We start from the raw sequence: 16,367 nt of genomic DNA on the forward strand, positions 1-16,367 counted from the left end.
GAGGGAATGGGGCTGTAGCCAGTGGGGGCTTCCCACAGGGTCACAGCCTCCTTCAGGCACTTCCACCTGCTCTGGTGTGGGGTGCTCCACAGGCTGCAGGTGGATCTCTGCTGCCCTGTGGTCCTCCATGGGCTCAGGGGCACAGCGGCCTCTCCACAGGCTGCACCGCAGGCTGCAGGGAAATATGAGCTCCAGCACCTGGAGAAACACCTCCACCTCCACCTTGGTGTCTGCAGGGCAGTTGCTCTCACACAGTTTCACTCATTTCTCCTGGCTGCTGTTTCACAGCCATTTTTTTCCCCCTTCTTAACTCTGTTTTCCCAGAGGTGCTGTGATCATTGCTCATGGGCTCAGCCTTGGCCAGCAGTGGGTTCAGCTTGGAGATACCTGGAATTGGCTCTATTGTACATGGGTGCAGCTTCTCACAGAACCACCCCATAGCCCCCACTACAAAAACCTTGCCACACAAACCAAGTACAACAGTTTTTCTAATTTTCATTGATATTCATGATACATGATATCCATGAGTACAGTTCATGGAATTGAATTAGGCATCACAATAAACTGTCCAGTGTCATTTACACCATTTACACATACCACAGCTGTCAGTGGAGAAGAAATAGTATTTTATTAATTTTTCTGAAGAAATATGATTCACCATTTGTATCTCCCATTTTCAGAAGAATAAAAGTTATTGCTTTTCTAATCTAATCTTTGAAAAGAACCTTCAGCTTCCCTTCTTAAATTCAAATATCCCTTGTTGAAATGATGGTTTTTTCTCCTCCAGGTCATGCACCATGGATCAGTGATTCCAATTCTAAATTTCGCCTTAAAGACAGATTTAAAATTCATCTCTCATATTCAAACTTCATCTGAAGTATCTTACTGCGGCTGTTTTATGATAAGAAAGAGCAAAACTCTTAAGGATACTTCCAAAGTATTCCGAAGTGTAACCAAACAACCATAAGAAGACTAATTTTAGAACACACATTCCATTTACATGCAGTTTAAATCCCTGCTACAAAGGGGTACAGCTATTTATTATTCTCTCTGCATGAACAATCCTCAAGTGTAAAAGGAGTTCCAAGACAGGTTAAATAAGAACTAAGTAAGTGATCCTAAGCCAATTAGGAATGCAGCAGGTAGAAATCTTTCAACAGCAACAGAAATACATTTTAAATTTTTTATTTAAGAGAAGGAAGTAAAGAACGAAGAATGAGTAACTTTGTAAAATGTTAAATAGTAAAATGGAGACAAAATTGACACATCCTGTCAATGGGAACTGAAGCTGTGATTGAAAAAAATAACCATGCCAAGAAAAATCATTTCATAATTATAAAGAAGTGTTGAAACTTAATAGGCTCAAAACCAAGGAGATAAACATAAAAAGTGCTGATTAAAGCATTTAATAATAGTAGTCATAAATTATTAACTCAATAATTAGTTTAACCATTGTCTAGATGAAGAAAATTTTGTAACCAATGCTAACTTAAGCATTGTACCTAGCATTCACTACTTGATTTGATTTTGTGGGCTAATTTATAATATGCATTCACCTGAATTTAATTATGTTGTTTCCCTAGATATGTGGGATAAGTGAAGATAGTAGTGAAGCAGAACTGGACCATCTCTATCTTGTTCACAGAAATTTGATTACAAATTGACAAATTAATATTTTAAGTGCTACAGTTCTAATTCTGTTGCTCAAAGAGAAGCATAATAACATTAATTTGTCAAAGGTGCATTAAAAAGTCAAACTAAGAAAATGGAAAAATATATTAATATAATGTTATAGAAACTGATTGTAGTTGAAACAGGCCATTTTATGACTTGTTCTCAGTGTTTGTCTTTTTTTTTTCTGTTGTATCTTGGGGGTTTTTAAGTCTATATATTTCAGATAGATTAAAACAGTTCACAAATTATTAGAAAGAAATGTGCTCAATGGCAATAATACATAAAATCTTTTTAATGCCAGCATTGTCTTTATATTGTTTCATTTAGATGCCTTTCCAACTCTAATACATTTATTGAAGTCTGACAGTCATTAGGTTTTCCCTGCTGTTTGGAGTTCTCCTTAGTTTGGAGTCAATAAATGCATTTAGAAAAGGGCATAACATATTTCAAGAAGGCAAATTTTACCAATTCATCACCATTGTCAAGCTCTAGATCATCAAAAGACTCCCTAACTCCTCCACTTCCTAAAGAGGGCTCTCTTTCCCTGCTGATTCTGAATAGTTTATAGCCACTTGTTGCAGCATTCCAGAAGCACAAGTCATCCCACTATTTTTCCATGATTGCTTACACTGTAATTTTTGGGCTTCACAATGTTTTCCATTACATTTCAGTTGGGCTATCAGTCCTGCCACCTTTAGGGGAAGAAGACCTAATTCCTGTATGACTGTTCTCAAGTGCTTCTATGGTTTCTACCACTTCAACACCCATCCCTGCTGCACAAATTAGTACAGGGGCAATTCAAATCTGCTACAGTGTCGACTTGCACACCACCCCCTTGAATATTTTTGATCATCAAATCATTTGCTGACAAATGGGGTGCACCTGTCTTTAAGGGAGAAAAGGATCTTCACTCAGGAGTTAACAAGCCTCACTGAAGGAGTTTTAAACTACATTTGAAGGGAAAAGGGGATAAAAACAGGCTCACTAGAAATAAGCCTGGGAGCAGCATGCCTGATGATCAAAACCCACAAAATTCTACCAGGGATCAGTTTGACCAGTCTCAGAGTTAGATATCAATCTGTTACTCTCTTGATCTGCTTCCTGTTTCTTCCTTCATCATTCCCTGCAAGTGGAATGTAGCGGGTTGAGTTCGAAACCAGGCAGAAACACCAATTAAATGTAGTGGTTTTGGTTCAAAATATTCATTACTTACTTGTTTTCTTTCTGTGAGATAAGAATTAGGAGAAAAGCAAAGCAGGCACAAACCTTAAACAGTTGCAGTACAATGAAAGAGTTTTATTACTAATAGAATTAAAAGTAAAGAGACAATAACAAAACAAAATTAAAGCAAATCCCCCCCCCCCCTCCAGCCAGCACTTCTCTCCTTTTACCTAGCTCACACAAGGGATAACAGAACATGGGATGTTAGTCAGTGTTCTAGTTCTTGAAAAGTCTCTCTCTTATGCTTAAGGGAAAAAAAGGGTTTTTCCTTCAGTTGCACGTGGTTCCCAAACTGCCACCAACAGCAGATCCGCCCGGAAACAAACAATCTGCTGTGTGTAGAACATCTCTCCCATGAAAAATCTCACAGTTCCTTCACACTGCAAAACATGGGCCATCACATGGGGTTATTCATCTTTTTAAGGATAAGTTCTTTTGGCCTGCACACAAAGGCTCTTCTTCGCCACAAGTCTCTAACAGCCTCTTACTACTATATAGCCTGGCATTGGCATTCTTCACAATCTTCACAGGCACACGAAGATACTCCATCCCCCCATGTTCTTCAAATGGATTAAAGAGACAAACAGTTTGTGGTATTACAATTTCTTACCACGGCATGCAAGAAGGTTTCTTTTAAGCTGCCCGCCAGAATCGTGGCACCGCCCTCTTTTCTCCCAGTCGCCGTGCTCAGCTCCGTCCCATGTGACTCACTTCTCTTTCTCTCTGACTGACGCCGCCATGCTGAAGAGTGTTCTTGTTCGGCCTTTACGGTGGGGAAAGCCTCGCTCCCTTTGTGCTGCTGGCTGCGTGGTGTCTTCCTCAGTTCAGCACGAAGTGTGCTGGCTGCAGACAGGAGGCTCTGCCGGCTCCCGTTGACTCCGCCGGCTCCACGTGGAGAGGAGAGGGACCCGCCGGTCCCCAGAAGCCGCGCTGGATGGGTTTAGCTGTGAGCAGTCCATGGCTGGTTTTAGCTGCCTGTGGCTCTGAGGCAGTCCCCCCACCAGCCACCCAGGGTCCGTGCCACAGCGTGGGGAAAGGGGGAAAGGGGCAGTGGCCCCGGCCCGGCCCGGCGGGGCCGGGAGGCTCCGGAGCCCCCACCTCCCAGCAGGCGAGCTCCGACCAAAGGGGGAAGTCCCGCCTTTCTGTGCGGTTTAAATATGTAAATTGTGAGAAGCGTAATTGGTCTTAAAAACTGCCCATCAACTCAGGGTCAACCCAATACATTCCACCCCTCGCTTCTTAAAATTTACATATCCAAAAATTACTTAAAATAGCAAAACCAGAGATAAAAGAAAACAAATTACATAAACCTCCACCCCTAGAATATTTACCACTTCTACAAAGTAAATTTCTTCTATTATTCTTCTTAATTTTATAACTTTATACTTGCTCTGCTTATTATTTTCTCCTAATTAATCTTCATCTCACAGTGCCCATTAATTGCCCGCATTCTCCACCATTTAATGTAGCGGGTTGAGTTCGAAACCAGGCAGAAACACCAATTAAATGTAGTGGTTTTGGTTCAAAATATTCATTACTTACTTGTTTTCCTTCTGTGAGATAAGAATTAGGAGAAAAGCAAAGCAGGCACAAACCTTAAACAGTTGCAGTACAATGAAAGAGTTTTATTACTAATAGAATTAAAAGTAAAGAGACAATAACAAAACAAAATTAAAGCAAATCCCCCCCCCCCCTCCAGCCAGCACTTCTCTCCTTTTACCTAGCTCACACAAGGGATAACAGAACATGGGATGTTAGTCAGTGTTCTAGTTCTTGAAAAGTCTCTCTCTTATGCTTAAGGGAAAAAAAGGGTTTTTCCTTCAGTTGCACGTGGTTCCCAAACTGCCACCAACAGCAGATCCGCCCGGAAACAAACAATCTGCTGTGTGTAGAACATCTCTCCCATGAAAAATCTCACAGTTCCTTCACACTGCAAAACATGGGCCATCACATGGGGTTATTCATCTTTTTAAGGATAAGTTCTTTTGGCCTGCACACAAAGGCTCTTCTTCGCCACAAGTCTCTAACAGCCTCTTACTACTATATAGCCTGGCATTGGCATTCTTCACAATCTTCACAGGCACACGAAGATACTCCATCCCCCCATGTTCTTCAAATGGATTAAAGAGACAAACAGTTTGTGGTATTACAATTTCTTACCACGGCATGCAAGAAGGTTTCTTTTAAGCTGCCCGCCAGAATCGTGGCACCGCCCTCTTTTCTCCCAGTCGCCGTGCTCAGCTCCGTCCCATGTGACTCACTTCTCTTTCTCTCTGACTGACGCCGCCATGCTGAAGAGTGTTCTTGTTCGGCCTTTACGGTGGGGAAAGCCTCGCTCCCTTTGTGCTGCTGGCTGCGTGGTGTCTTCCTCAGTTCAGCACGAAGTGTGCTGGCTGCAGACAGGAGGCTCTGCCGGCTCCCGTTGACTCCGCCGGCTCCACGTGGAGAGGAGAGGGACCCGCCGGTCCCCAGAAGCCGCGCTGGATGGGTTTAGCTGTGAGCAGTCCATGGCTGGTTTTAGCTGCCTGTGGCTCTGAGGCAGTCCCCCCACCAGCCACCCAGGGTCCGTGCCACAGCGTGGGGAAAGGGGGAAAGGGGCAGTGGCCCCGGCCCGGCCCGGCGGGGCCGGGAGGCTCCGGAGCCCCCACCTCCCAGCAGGCGAGCTCCGACCAAAAGGGGAAGTCCCGCCTTTCTGTGCGGTTTAAATATGTAAATTGTGAGAAGCGTAATTGGTCTTAAAAACTGCCCATCAACTCAGGGTCAACCCAATACATGGAACAATAGAGAAGAATTTTACATGTGCTCCTGATCCCTTAACCAGTTAGTCACAAGATGCTGAATTCCCTTTTTGATTGCCCTTAGACTTCTTATGGCAATTTCTTCACTGCCTGCTTGAACAAGAATTGATGGTTAATAATTTGAGGGCTGTACCAGAGTAGAAAGTTTCCCCCTAATGTCTTTAACACAGCTCCGAGGGGCAATAGACTTCCTCTAAGGAGTGGATCCAGTGTACATATTGGGCTTTTTGTTCCTCTCAGAAGAAAGTCTCTTATGACAATGACACATCTTTTTTTCTTTTTCTGTATGGAAGCAGTCTTGACACAAGGAGTAGGCTGACTCAACCTCAGCGACATGTCCAACCTAGATGAACCACCCTTCTCGTCACTGTTCAGCTGCACTTGCAGAGCCTTGTACCTGTTATGCCAGGGCACCTGGGAAGGTGGGGTAGTAATGGAGGGGATGCTCCGCTATGCAGGGCAGGAAGTTGTCACCATTTCCCCTCTATCCCTTAAGCCATGGTGTTCTGCAGATTAAAGATAGGATAGGATAGGATAGGATAGGATAGGATAGGATAGGATAGGATAGGATAGGATAGGATAGGATAGGATAGGATAGGATAGGATAGGATAGGATAGGATAGGGAATCCCCTGTATCATGCATCCTCCCAGGTCTGTCCCTGGGAAGGTAGGGGGTTTCTCAAGTAGTCTATCTCTCACTCAGACTCTCCGATGCTGCTCAATCTACTCACTGCCTCCCACAGTTCTGTCACTAAGTGAAGGTGTTCCTCTACCTGGGCACACCTCCCACATGTGTGCTCACTGCTGCTGTCGAGTATTCTTGCATAGGTCACATCTTGCAGCTGAGACCTTGGCAGGCAAATGCGCAAGATGAGATACACATAGGCAAGACTGTGATGACATAATAAGGAAACAAACCTTGGTGGTTCTAGGATGCATAAAGACTTGGTGTACTGCAAAATAAATGTAGATTATAAGACCAAGAAGGTCCTATTGTCTTTTTAATGTCTTTTTATCTCTCCTTCTATCTCCTCCTTTTTTTTAAATAAAAAAAAAGTCTTTACTAAAAAGAGTTTATAGTGTTGAGGCTCTTGGCACAGTTAATACCTGTAACATCAAGATAAAAGTCAGGTTAGGGCCAGGACTGGATGTCAAAGGATAAAGTTCCATGAGGTAGGTGACCTGATTTAAAGGCTTGCTGTTGCCAAAAGAAGAGATTCCACATGCTTTGCCATGTGCAGACATAAACACCTATAAACCAGCGTTGTTAGTCCCATGCTCTCAGTCTTTTCTGTTGGCTCTGGCATTTGTCTGTCCCTGTGCTGAACCAGTCCAGCTTGCTAAATAGGTGAAAAACAAATCCATGAACAGTTACAAGAAGAAGTGATTTTTTTTTTCAACAGTAGTTCATAAGACTATTATTTTAATGAATCACACCCAGAGAAATCAATTTTCAAGTTCCCTCACTAGCCCAAATCACTCACTTTTCAGAGGTCTGCCACCAGGTTTTGTGTAAAAAGTATCTATAAAAACAACCTGGCTTGCAGAACATCACAGTGATAGAAATTTAAGAGCTCAGACCGGAGAGACAGAGAGTTGCTGTGCCACATGCAGCATTATATGCCCAAAGATGACACAACGAAAAGCAGCAGCCAGAATTGAACTTGGGCAGATTCAACTCAGATATAAGTGTCTTTTTAGGAAGTGTTTCAGAGCCAGAATAAAACTCTTGCAAAAGGAAAACAGGTTCTCCCTCTCCTGGTGTTTGCAAATTGTGACTCAGAAACTTCACAGAATATGTGTGTAACTAAAACACAAGGATTTTATGTCCACACAAGGATTTTGCTAGGCCATCTACTAAAAAAATAGTGTAAACTTAAAAACGGGGGGGGGGGTTGCCTCACAGTCAAGACATACGTGTTTAACTTGGGGTGCCAAGTGGAGGGACACACTACTTCCTGATATTGCTGCTTAACTGATTATTACTTCTTACGGAAGACAAGAATACTCTAAAAAATTAGCAAAGGAGGACAAAGCTGCATTTCCCTACGATTGCATTCAGATTCTCCTATGACACTCATCACAGTGGGGAAAAAAAAAAGTAAAGAAACTTCCCCACGTTAACAAAAGGTACGTCCTTGAAGCAGCTGGTATTCCTCCACTGGCAATGCAGAATACTTGTGAAAAACGTTTTTATATTTTTATTTGTGAGGTTTCCGGCTACAGCCCCACTCGCTGCCGAACAGTCCGCGCCGAGGCACTGCCGCTGACCCTCGGTGGTTATAGCGCAGGGCGGGGGCGGTGCCGGGGCTGTGCAAGGGCCGAGGCGGGGCCGGGGCGGTGCGGGGGCGGTGCCGGGGCCGAGGCGGTGCCGGGGCGGTGCCGGGGCTGTGCCAGGGCCGGGGCGGTGCGGGGCGGTGCCGGGGCCCGGGCGGTGCGGGGCGGTGCGGGGGCCCGGGCGGTGCGGGGCGGTGCGAGGGCGGTGCGGGGCGGTGCGGGGGCGGTGCCGGGGCCGAGGCGGTGCGGGGCCGGTGCCGGGGCCGAGGCGGTGCCGGGGCGGTGCCGGGGCCCGGGCGGTGCGGGGCGGAGCCGGCGGCGGAAGCGGCGGGGCCGGCGGTGCCGGGCGGAAGCGGCGGCGGTTGGCGTTTAAAGGCTCGGCGGCGGCAAAAGGGCGGCGAGTGGCGGCAGCGCGGGAGGAGCGGCCTGAGGGCTCCTGGTTCCCTCCGCTCCGCTTCGGGAGCGGCCGCGCTTCCTGGCCCTGGCAGCGCCCGGGCGGAGCGGGGAGATGGTGTCCAGCGCCGCCGATCGGCTGCTGATCGTCGTGTCTGTGCTGGAAGGTAACCGGGGGGACGGGAGGGTCGCGGCCTCCCGGCTGCAGCGCGTCCCCTCTATGCTGAGAGGAAGATGAGGGGTGGTCGCTGCCTCCAAGGTGTTTTCTCTGGTGGCCTGAGCGGACTAAACCGAGCAGCGTTGAGTAAACCAATTTTATTAACAAAGCTTTGGGCGTACGTATTTTAAGGCTGGAGTTGGCTACCCCCGGTTAGGTCTTGGAGGTATTTACAAAATGTTTTATTTTAAATGAATGAGAAAAGTAACCATCCTTTCCTGAGGGTTTGGGGGTTTTTTTAAGTGGTGTTCTGGTGTTTCTGTCCCTTCTTAGCAATCTGCTGTAAGCTGGTTTTGGTAGTGTTGTCTCGAACGTATAGCTAGTTGTTCTTCATCTTGTTTTTCTACAGGCTTTAGTTGCTGTCGTCTAATTAGTGTGTGAGTTGTTTATTGGGGTGTCTTTTTCTATTTTTGGGCTGTTTTGGAGATTAGTGGGGTTTTGGGTTGTTTTGGCTCAGTGCTTTCTCTTTGTCAAGTAAATCCTATTATCTCTATTTATGTATCCTATTATGTCCATTTATGTAGTTTGCCAGAGGAGCTTACAAATAAGATCCTGTCGTCTGACATGCCTGTAGTATCATCTCCCCACGCTGTGATATAAGTAAATTTTCACTTCTTCTTGTCATTTCAAACCAGAATATTGGATGATCCTGAACCCAGGACCAATCATATACAGTTTTAGGCACTCTCCTAATCTGGTAATAATTTTTCTTTTCATCAAGTGGCAGGAAAAACACGTTTCACTACTTTTATAAGATTGTGTTTTTCTGTTTTGGTGTTGGACAGTCATAACATCTTCATTTGAAGTAAAACATTCACTTTCTTTCTCTCACCTGCTCCCTTACTTATTGCCAGTCACAGATTTCTCAAATCATTCTAATTGCTTGCTACTTTTTCTTTTTTCTTTGTTACTTGATTTCTTGTTTCTTCACAAGTAGTCTGTTTTGTGTTACGTTCTGTCATATTTCTGCATAGGGCAAACACTTTTTCTTTAAAGAACAGAGCAGGGAAGATGATATGGGAAATTAGTTTCACTTGATTGGTTTATGGCATAAATCTGAGCTCCTGCTTCTTTTTTAGTGATGACCGTGCAATGCCACTCTTTTACAGGGCGCTGTTTTCCAAAACGACCCAAGCACATGCTTATAGTTGAAGCCAAGTTAGATGGTGAACAGCTGGCTACTGATCCTGTAGAGCATACTGATCAGCCTGAATTTGCTACAGAATTGGCTTGGGAGCTTGGTAGGAAAGCGCTTCATCAGCACAGGTAATGTTAAAAAGTGAACTCTCATTTGCAGATAAACTTCAATTTTCTTGTCTTTACAGTTAGTGAAATACAGGGGGTTTGTTACTGTCATCTGAATTGGTTTTTTGAACTTTCTTTTACTTTTATCTACCATAATGTTGTTAAAAAATGTACTGAGGTAATGTACAAAAAACTGGTAGTGTGTGGCAAGAGAAGCAATGCTTAAAAATTCTGAATGGTAAACACCCACAGGTGCTTAGAACAAATTAATAATGCTGTAATTCAAACATTGGAGTCAAGCTTCCTTATGTGTACTGTGACACAAAATTAACTTAATTTCAAACCTGACAAGCCTATGTAAATAGTTTTTGAAAATGTCAAGGAAATAAGGTTAGAAATTGAACCTTTCCATAGCTGTTATTTGGTTTTACAAGTTTTACGACTTACAGGTTGTAATATTATGACAAACAAAGACGTTAAAAAGGCTGTATCATCTTTGTTTGACAGAGAAAGATGCCTACATGTGCCACGTGCTACACATCTTATCTGTGCCTTGAAGCAGTTACGTGCTTTACCCAAAAATCTTCTCCACAAGTCCTGTTTTTAAGATGCCCTTACAAGTGTAATTCAAATTTCTTGTGAGGTGCTGTGCTTATTTCTTTTATGTGGATGAGGTATTTATTTGTCACTAATGTCTTTTTAATAGAACTTGAGACTATGAGGCTCCAATGCACTCCTCTTTTATTTTAGAAAATTAAACCATGTGTTCATTCTCTCACTCACTGATGAGTTTTTGTATGTTCAATATAAATTCAATTTCTGACACAATGAAACTAATTATATAACAAGCTTGGTATCATTGTCTTGCTGGAAAGTTATGAAATATCTTTGAGAGCTAATGGCATAGATACATTTTATATTTAGTATTTCAACTAAGTTGCTTTTTCAGGCTGCAGCGCACACCTATCAAGCTCCAGTGTTTTGCATTGGATCCTGTATCTTCAGCTAAAGAGAATATAGGCTACATTGTACTGGATTTAAGGGCTGCACAGGACAAGAAACAGGTATGTTATGGGGCATAAAGTTTTAAAATTTATGCTTTGGCAGCAATGCTATTACAGGCAATATAGTTTGAATTAAAGCACAGACTTAACTTTTGAGTTTTGTTTTGGAGTACGACTGATTGATCATGTATGGGGGATTTTATTGTTTTTTCTTTTCTTTGGAGGGGAGATATCTTGAGTCTGAGAACATGTGCGAATGCAAAAATTGTTGTACTAATCTTGCTTATTTCTGAATTAGATAATTGGAGTACTAGCAGCCAATTAATCTACACCCTTTCATTATTTAGTCAACTGGAAATATTTATCTAAGCAATAAATATGGACCAATTGAATCTCCATCATCAAATCAAGTCTTAAGTTGTTTTTTAATACAGCATGGAGTAAGCACAATACAATTTTTTATATAAATTTAATTAGCCCATACTCTTATATCAAGCTTGATCAAAATATAACTTTGATGTGGGTCATCCGAGGAGCGTGGTGTCTTATTTTGACATCATTCTTCTTGAGAATTTTCAGTGCCTATGATTTACTATGCACAGTTGAAGACTTAAAGGTTTTCTAAGATCTATGGTGTATTTCTCTTTCTAACTTTTTTGCTGTACAAGTCAGTGGAAAAAAATTGGAATATTCAGCTAGTTGTCCAGTAACCATCCTACAGAATTTTTTAGTACAATAGTGTACTACACAGACCAAATTTTTAGAAATAAAAACCAAAGTGTATTTCTGTAGATGATGAAGTAGAAGTGCTAGATTAAGACTGAGTTTTCCCTAATACTATCTTTTTTCTGTGGTTTTTAAACACTCTTGGGTCTTATTTTTGTATTTTACTATGTAGACACCTAAATGGTATCCTTTGCTTGGTAACAAGTACCCTAAATTTAAGCCTGAAATACAACTTGGTGTTGCACTGGAGGCAGATTCAAAAGCACTGGTCCATGATTTTAAAGCAAAAGAGGCACCGTCTAGAGAAGGGAAGGGTAAGTGACACAATACCACTCACTTTGAATTAAAAATCTTCCTGAGCCAGATGACATATCACTTGTTTCAACTGTGTTGTTTTAAGTGTCAAGAGAATTTTAATTTCACATCCGTTCCGATACAAATCCTTTACAGCTGATTAATGTTCCTTTTGGCAGTAAATTTTTTAAGGATTCTTTACTGTGGTAGTTGTGTGACTTCTAGGGGGACAAGTTACAAACCAGCTGATGTTTAAAATGAGAATCAGGGTCCCATAGTTAACTTTCTTGGGCATTTTACTCATATTTATGGGCTTTAGAAAGTTATGAAAGAATTAGGAAAGGGGCTTTTTACAGAGTGTAAGAAGTACTTTGGGCGTGGAACTGTAAGGTAGTAAAATGTCTAATTTATTGAGTAGGCTTGTTTCTTTTTTGGTGGCTTTTTTTTTGGTGGGTTCTTTTTCTAATCTTTCTGTACTTAAACCATGTTCTTTTGTTAAGGGTCGTTTTTTGTGGTAACATCTGCTTACTGTTGGGACTCATTCCAATTCTGGATTCTCTTGTTCATTTCTCTCAGAATAAATTAGTGAAATGTGCCAAAAATCTTTTGGAAGTCAAATGGTAGCACGAGTAGGTGTCTTTGTGTGCTGTGCCTTTAAGTCACTTTTTCATCTGCATATTTTCATTGTGTTTTTTTTTTTTTTTAATGCAAGTTAGTAGTTTTTAAAAAAACAAAAACAAGGTCTTAGAAACTTGATTTAAAGAGCCTTTAAACAAAACCATAATTCCGTCTTGCCCTGATCCCCCACCCAAATGCCTGTATACTTTACTTTTGAAAAATGAGCCTTTTGGTAAAACTAGTGAATTTTCTCCTGCATACTTCACAATACTTCTGCTTATGATCTGTGGCTGTGATTTTGTAAAAACAGAGTGGTCAGTGGCAGTAAGTGTTTTACAAGCTTCTGGCCCAGAATTCACTGACTTGGCTGCCTTTCAAAACTGCTTAAGACAGTATTTAAGTTTCCATGTAAGTGCAGAGCTTACTCCATTCTTTCAGGTTTACAACAAAACACAGGGAACTTTCCATATTGTAAAATTTGTAGAGGAGGCAAGGAACAACTGTAAATGATTCCTTAGTCTGCACTTCCCGTGTGATCTTTATGCCTGTGAGTTCTCCTATCCCTCATGACACTCGCAAAAAATAAAGGAAGAACCTTCTGCCTTCACTCAGCACTGTTTTCCACTTGATGTTTTCTGTGGAATAATTGCTACAGACAAGTTTGCCAGGTTTTGCCTTTCTTTTGTCATGTTAAAATTAGTCAATATCGTATTTATGTAATGGAGAAAAACAAACAAACTTGTGGGTTTTCGCAGTTGTAAAGGTAATGTTCCAGGCATTGGGTATGAGAAAGCTGGATTACCCAGTTCTAGTCTAGTCCGGTAATTTTCCGTTTAGTATTCATATACCTTTTTTTTCTTTACTGACTTAAGTTGTGTAAAGCTTCCAGTATTTGAAATGGAGCTTTTTTGTTCACAAAATGCTGTGTCATTATTTTTATTTGGTGTAACCTGAGGGCTTTGAAATGTGTTGAATTACTGGCACTATAGAACAGAAACTAGCAAAACAGAATACAGAATATGTTTTAGGCATTGAAGACTTCAGATGAAAAGACTTTGAATGAAACATTATAAAGATCTGTGGAATGGCATATCATACTTGTTCAAACAGGTTGCAATATGCAGTTACTGCCTTGCATTTTCTTTAACGAACAAAGTAAAGAAAGAGCATGGTAGACTCTAGCATAATGAAATAAACTTCCAGTCACTGTAATGTTACTCACAAATAAAAAGAGGAACTAGGATTCTGTCTAGCATGGTGTTCAATATAACATCTGTGAATAGAAGTTAATTTCTGAATTTTTTGTAGCTATACTGAAGTATACGTAGGGGCTTTTTTCTGTTTTGCAATAGTTTGGTACCAGGCATCGAGATCTTTATTTGTAATTTTTCTTTCCACATGTAATGTCCATGTGTAATGCTTAAAAATAAAACTGCAATTATATATCAGATTGCTGCAGCAATTATAAAGACTTATGTTTATTAAATTAAGCTTATTATAATTATTTATGTTTATTTCTTCTCTCTTAGTACTCACCCTTTTTCCCGGACTAGACCCTAAAAGTATTGTGCCAGTCTTGAATGAAGAAGAGGGCTATCATCAAATTGGACCACCAGAGTATTGCAGAGATCACTTTGTCTTGTCTGTAACCATTGCATTTGCCACACAGTTGGAACAGGTCTGTTTCCCTGCTATGTGTGGTTCTTAAGAAGTATTATCCCACATTAGTATTTTCACCCTCCCATTCTTCATTTCTAATTAGGATTTTTTTATTGTTTTCTAAGTTTATTTCAAGAAATAACCCTGTCCTATAGTGAATTTATATTAATTTTAAAGCTTTATGAAGTCCTTAACATATCAGACTGCAGATGAAATATAATTCTTTTGAAGTGCTAAAGCTGTATTTACTTTAAATTATGCATTCTTATGGAATGCATACTTCTCTACTGCAATATAGTGAAAAAAGTGTGTGTATGGATAATACCAGCCTTCAGTGTGGTGCCCATGCACTGAAGTTCCAACAAGGTGAAATACTTTTCAAGTATGTAAGACAGAGTTCATATATTGCTGGAGGGAAGGACTTAGTAGCTGGGATGAAGTGCCATGCTAATGATTGTTTCAGCTTTAGACCTCAGCTGCTGTGTTCATGCTGTACTGACAGTATGCTCTTAATTGGTCTAGAACTCAAGGTATATGAAACTCTCCTCAGTCTTGTCATCTTTATTTTTTTCAGGCAAAATAATTTTCTGTGTCAGAATTATAGGGCCTTGAGATGTAAATTTATTGTGATCATTCTGGGGTGGCTTGTGCCTCTCTAGGCATTGAACTCACAGCTGCAGTTGGCTACAGGATCGAGTAGCTGTTTGTCTGTTTCAGTCTTTTATTCAATCACGTAAATTATAAAACAGTATCTAATCTGAATTATTTCTATTGGAAATATTTTATGAAGGCACTGCTTATTTCTGAGTATTTGTGCAGTGCTTGATGTTATTAAATAATGTGAGTTACAGCCCCTGGTGTTGATGAATCTTAAAGGTAATTCAGAGAATTTTGCAAGTTGTTGTTATGCTCGTAAATTAAAGCTTGCTTTTTTTTTACTTTAAAAAAGTAAAACATTTTTGATTTGAGTATTAATATAAAAGTTGTTTGTGGAGTGCAAGCTAGGATTTAGGTCAGCTGGTCACTTTAAACTCTAACTTCCAAGCTAATGCTTCAGAACTACTATTATCTCTACATAAAGGAAAGAGACACATTATTGTCTTCTCTCTCTTTCAGTTAATTCCTAGTACTATGAAGCTCCCTGATCTACAACCTGAGTTTTTTTTCTACTACTCATTACTGGGAAATGATGTCACAAATGAACCTTTCACTGATTTAATTAATCCAAACTTCGAGCCAGAAAGAGCTTCAGTTCGAATACGTAGCACAGTAGAAGTTCTTCATGTTTATCTTTGTGCGCAGTCAAAATTGCAGGTAAGCTGTTTCATTTCAAATGTGAATGAAAATAATGAAAATTAAAGAAATACAATATGTCACAGGCTGTATCTGGGATGCATTTCTGTTTCCAAAGCTAAGATTGTATTACAGTATTTTGGCTCAAATATAAGTTGATTGTCTTGCAGATATGAGGGAAACCTTAGCAGCAAGTTTCCTAGCTCCAGTGGAGTGCTGTCCTTTTAATTAGTTGCTATTACAACGAGCTGGTTTACATGTCATGATAAAAGGTGTTGCTGAAATATGATCTTCCCAAAGAATTTGGTATACTCTCAAGAGCTCTGTGCTTTGGGGCCTGCACTGCAGTCAGACCATCTGCAACCCAGAGTCCTGCTTTGTGCTACCTATGGTAATCCCATGCCAGCTGCTCAGGTCACTCTTGCCTAAATTCTAAAATCACTGTCCTCAGTACTCTTCGTAAGTAATAAGGGAGGTCCATCTTTTCTCCATGCTCTGTAGCCAAATGCTGTTTCTAAATACACTACGGACATATTTGGGCTGTTACGGGATATTGCTTATCTTTAGCTTGCCTTTAAATGAGGGACATGGTTTAGTGGTGGGTTGGCAGTGTTAGGTTAACAGCTGGACTCACCAATCTTAAGGGTCTTTTCCAACCCAAATTAATCTATGATTCTAAATATCAGGTAGTACTTAGTGTTTATGGCAATCTGTGCATGGCTCAAACTAATTACAAACAAGAGGCTGTTTCATTAAATGATGGTGGTATAGGGTTTCTGATGATGTAGCTGGTAAATAAGACAGTGTTAATTATACAAAGAAAGTTGTGGATCTGGACCTTTTAAAAGTTATTTAAGAATGTTTTTGTTTAAATCTTGTAATGTTTCAGGGTTGGTTGTTTGGTTTTTTTTTTTTGCCTCAACTCTAAGTCTTTTTGGAGAAACATA

General features: G+C 41.0%; 1 protein-coding gene across 2 annotated transcripts in view; it reads left to right on the forward strand.

Moving 5' to 3' along the window:
- Nucleotides 1–9,719: 9,719 nt before the first annotated feature.
- The window catches only part of CEP120 (centrosomal protein 120), a gene marked incomplete at its 5' end in the record, with an annotated part of 36,177 nt that continues 29,529 nt past the window's right edge, over nt 9,720–16,367 (forward strand). For both annotated transcript variants that reach the window (XM_082302247.1, XM_082302248.1), the window contains 5 exons: nt 9,720–9,847; nt 10,776–10,890; nt 11,729–11,870; nt 13,998–14,146; nt 15,244–15,441. In XM_082302247.1, coding sequence (XP_082158373.1) covers nt 9,720–9,847; nt 10,776–10,890; nt 11,729–11,870; nt 13,998–14,146; nt 15,244–15,441 — 732 coding nt within the window. The remainder of the gene's footprint in view (nt 9,848–10,775; nt 10,891–11,728; nt 11,871–13,997; nt 14,147–15,243; nt 15,442–16,367) is intronic.

Source organism: Coloeus monedula (genome assembly GCF_965178545.1).
Source record: "Coloeus monedula genome assembly, chromosome: Z".
Classification (NCBI taxonomy): Eukaryota; Metazoa; Chordata; class Aves; order Passeriformes; family Corvidae; genus Coloeus; species Coloeus monedula.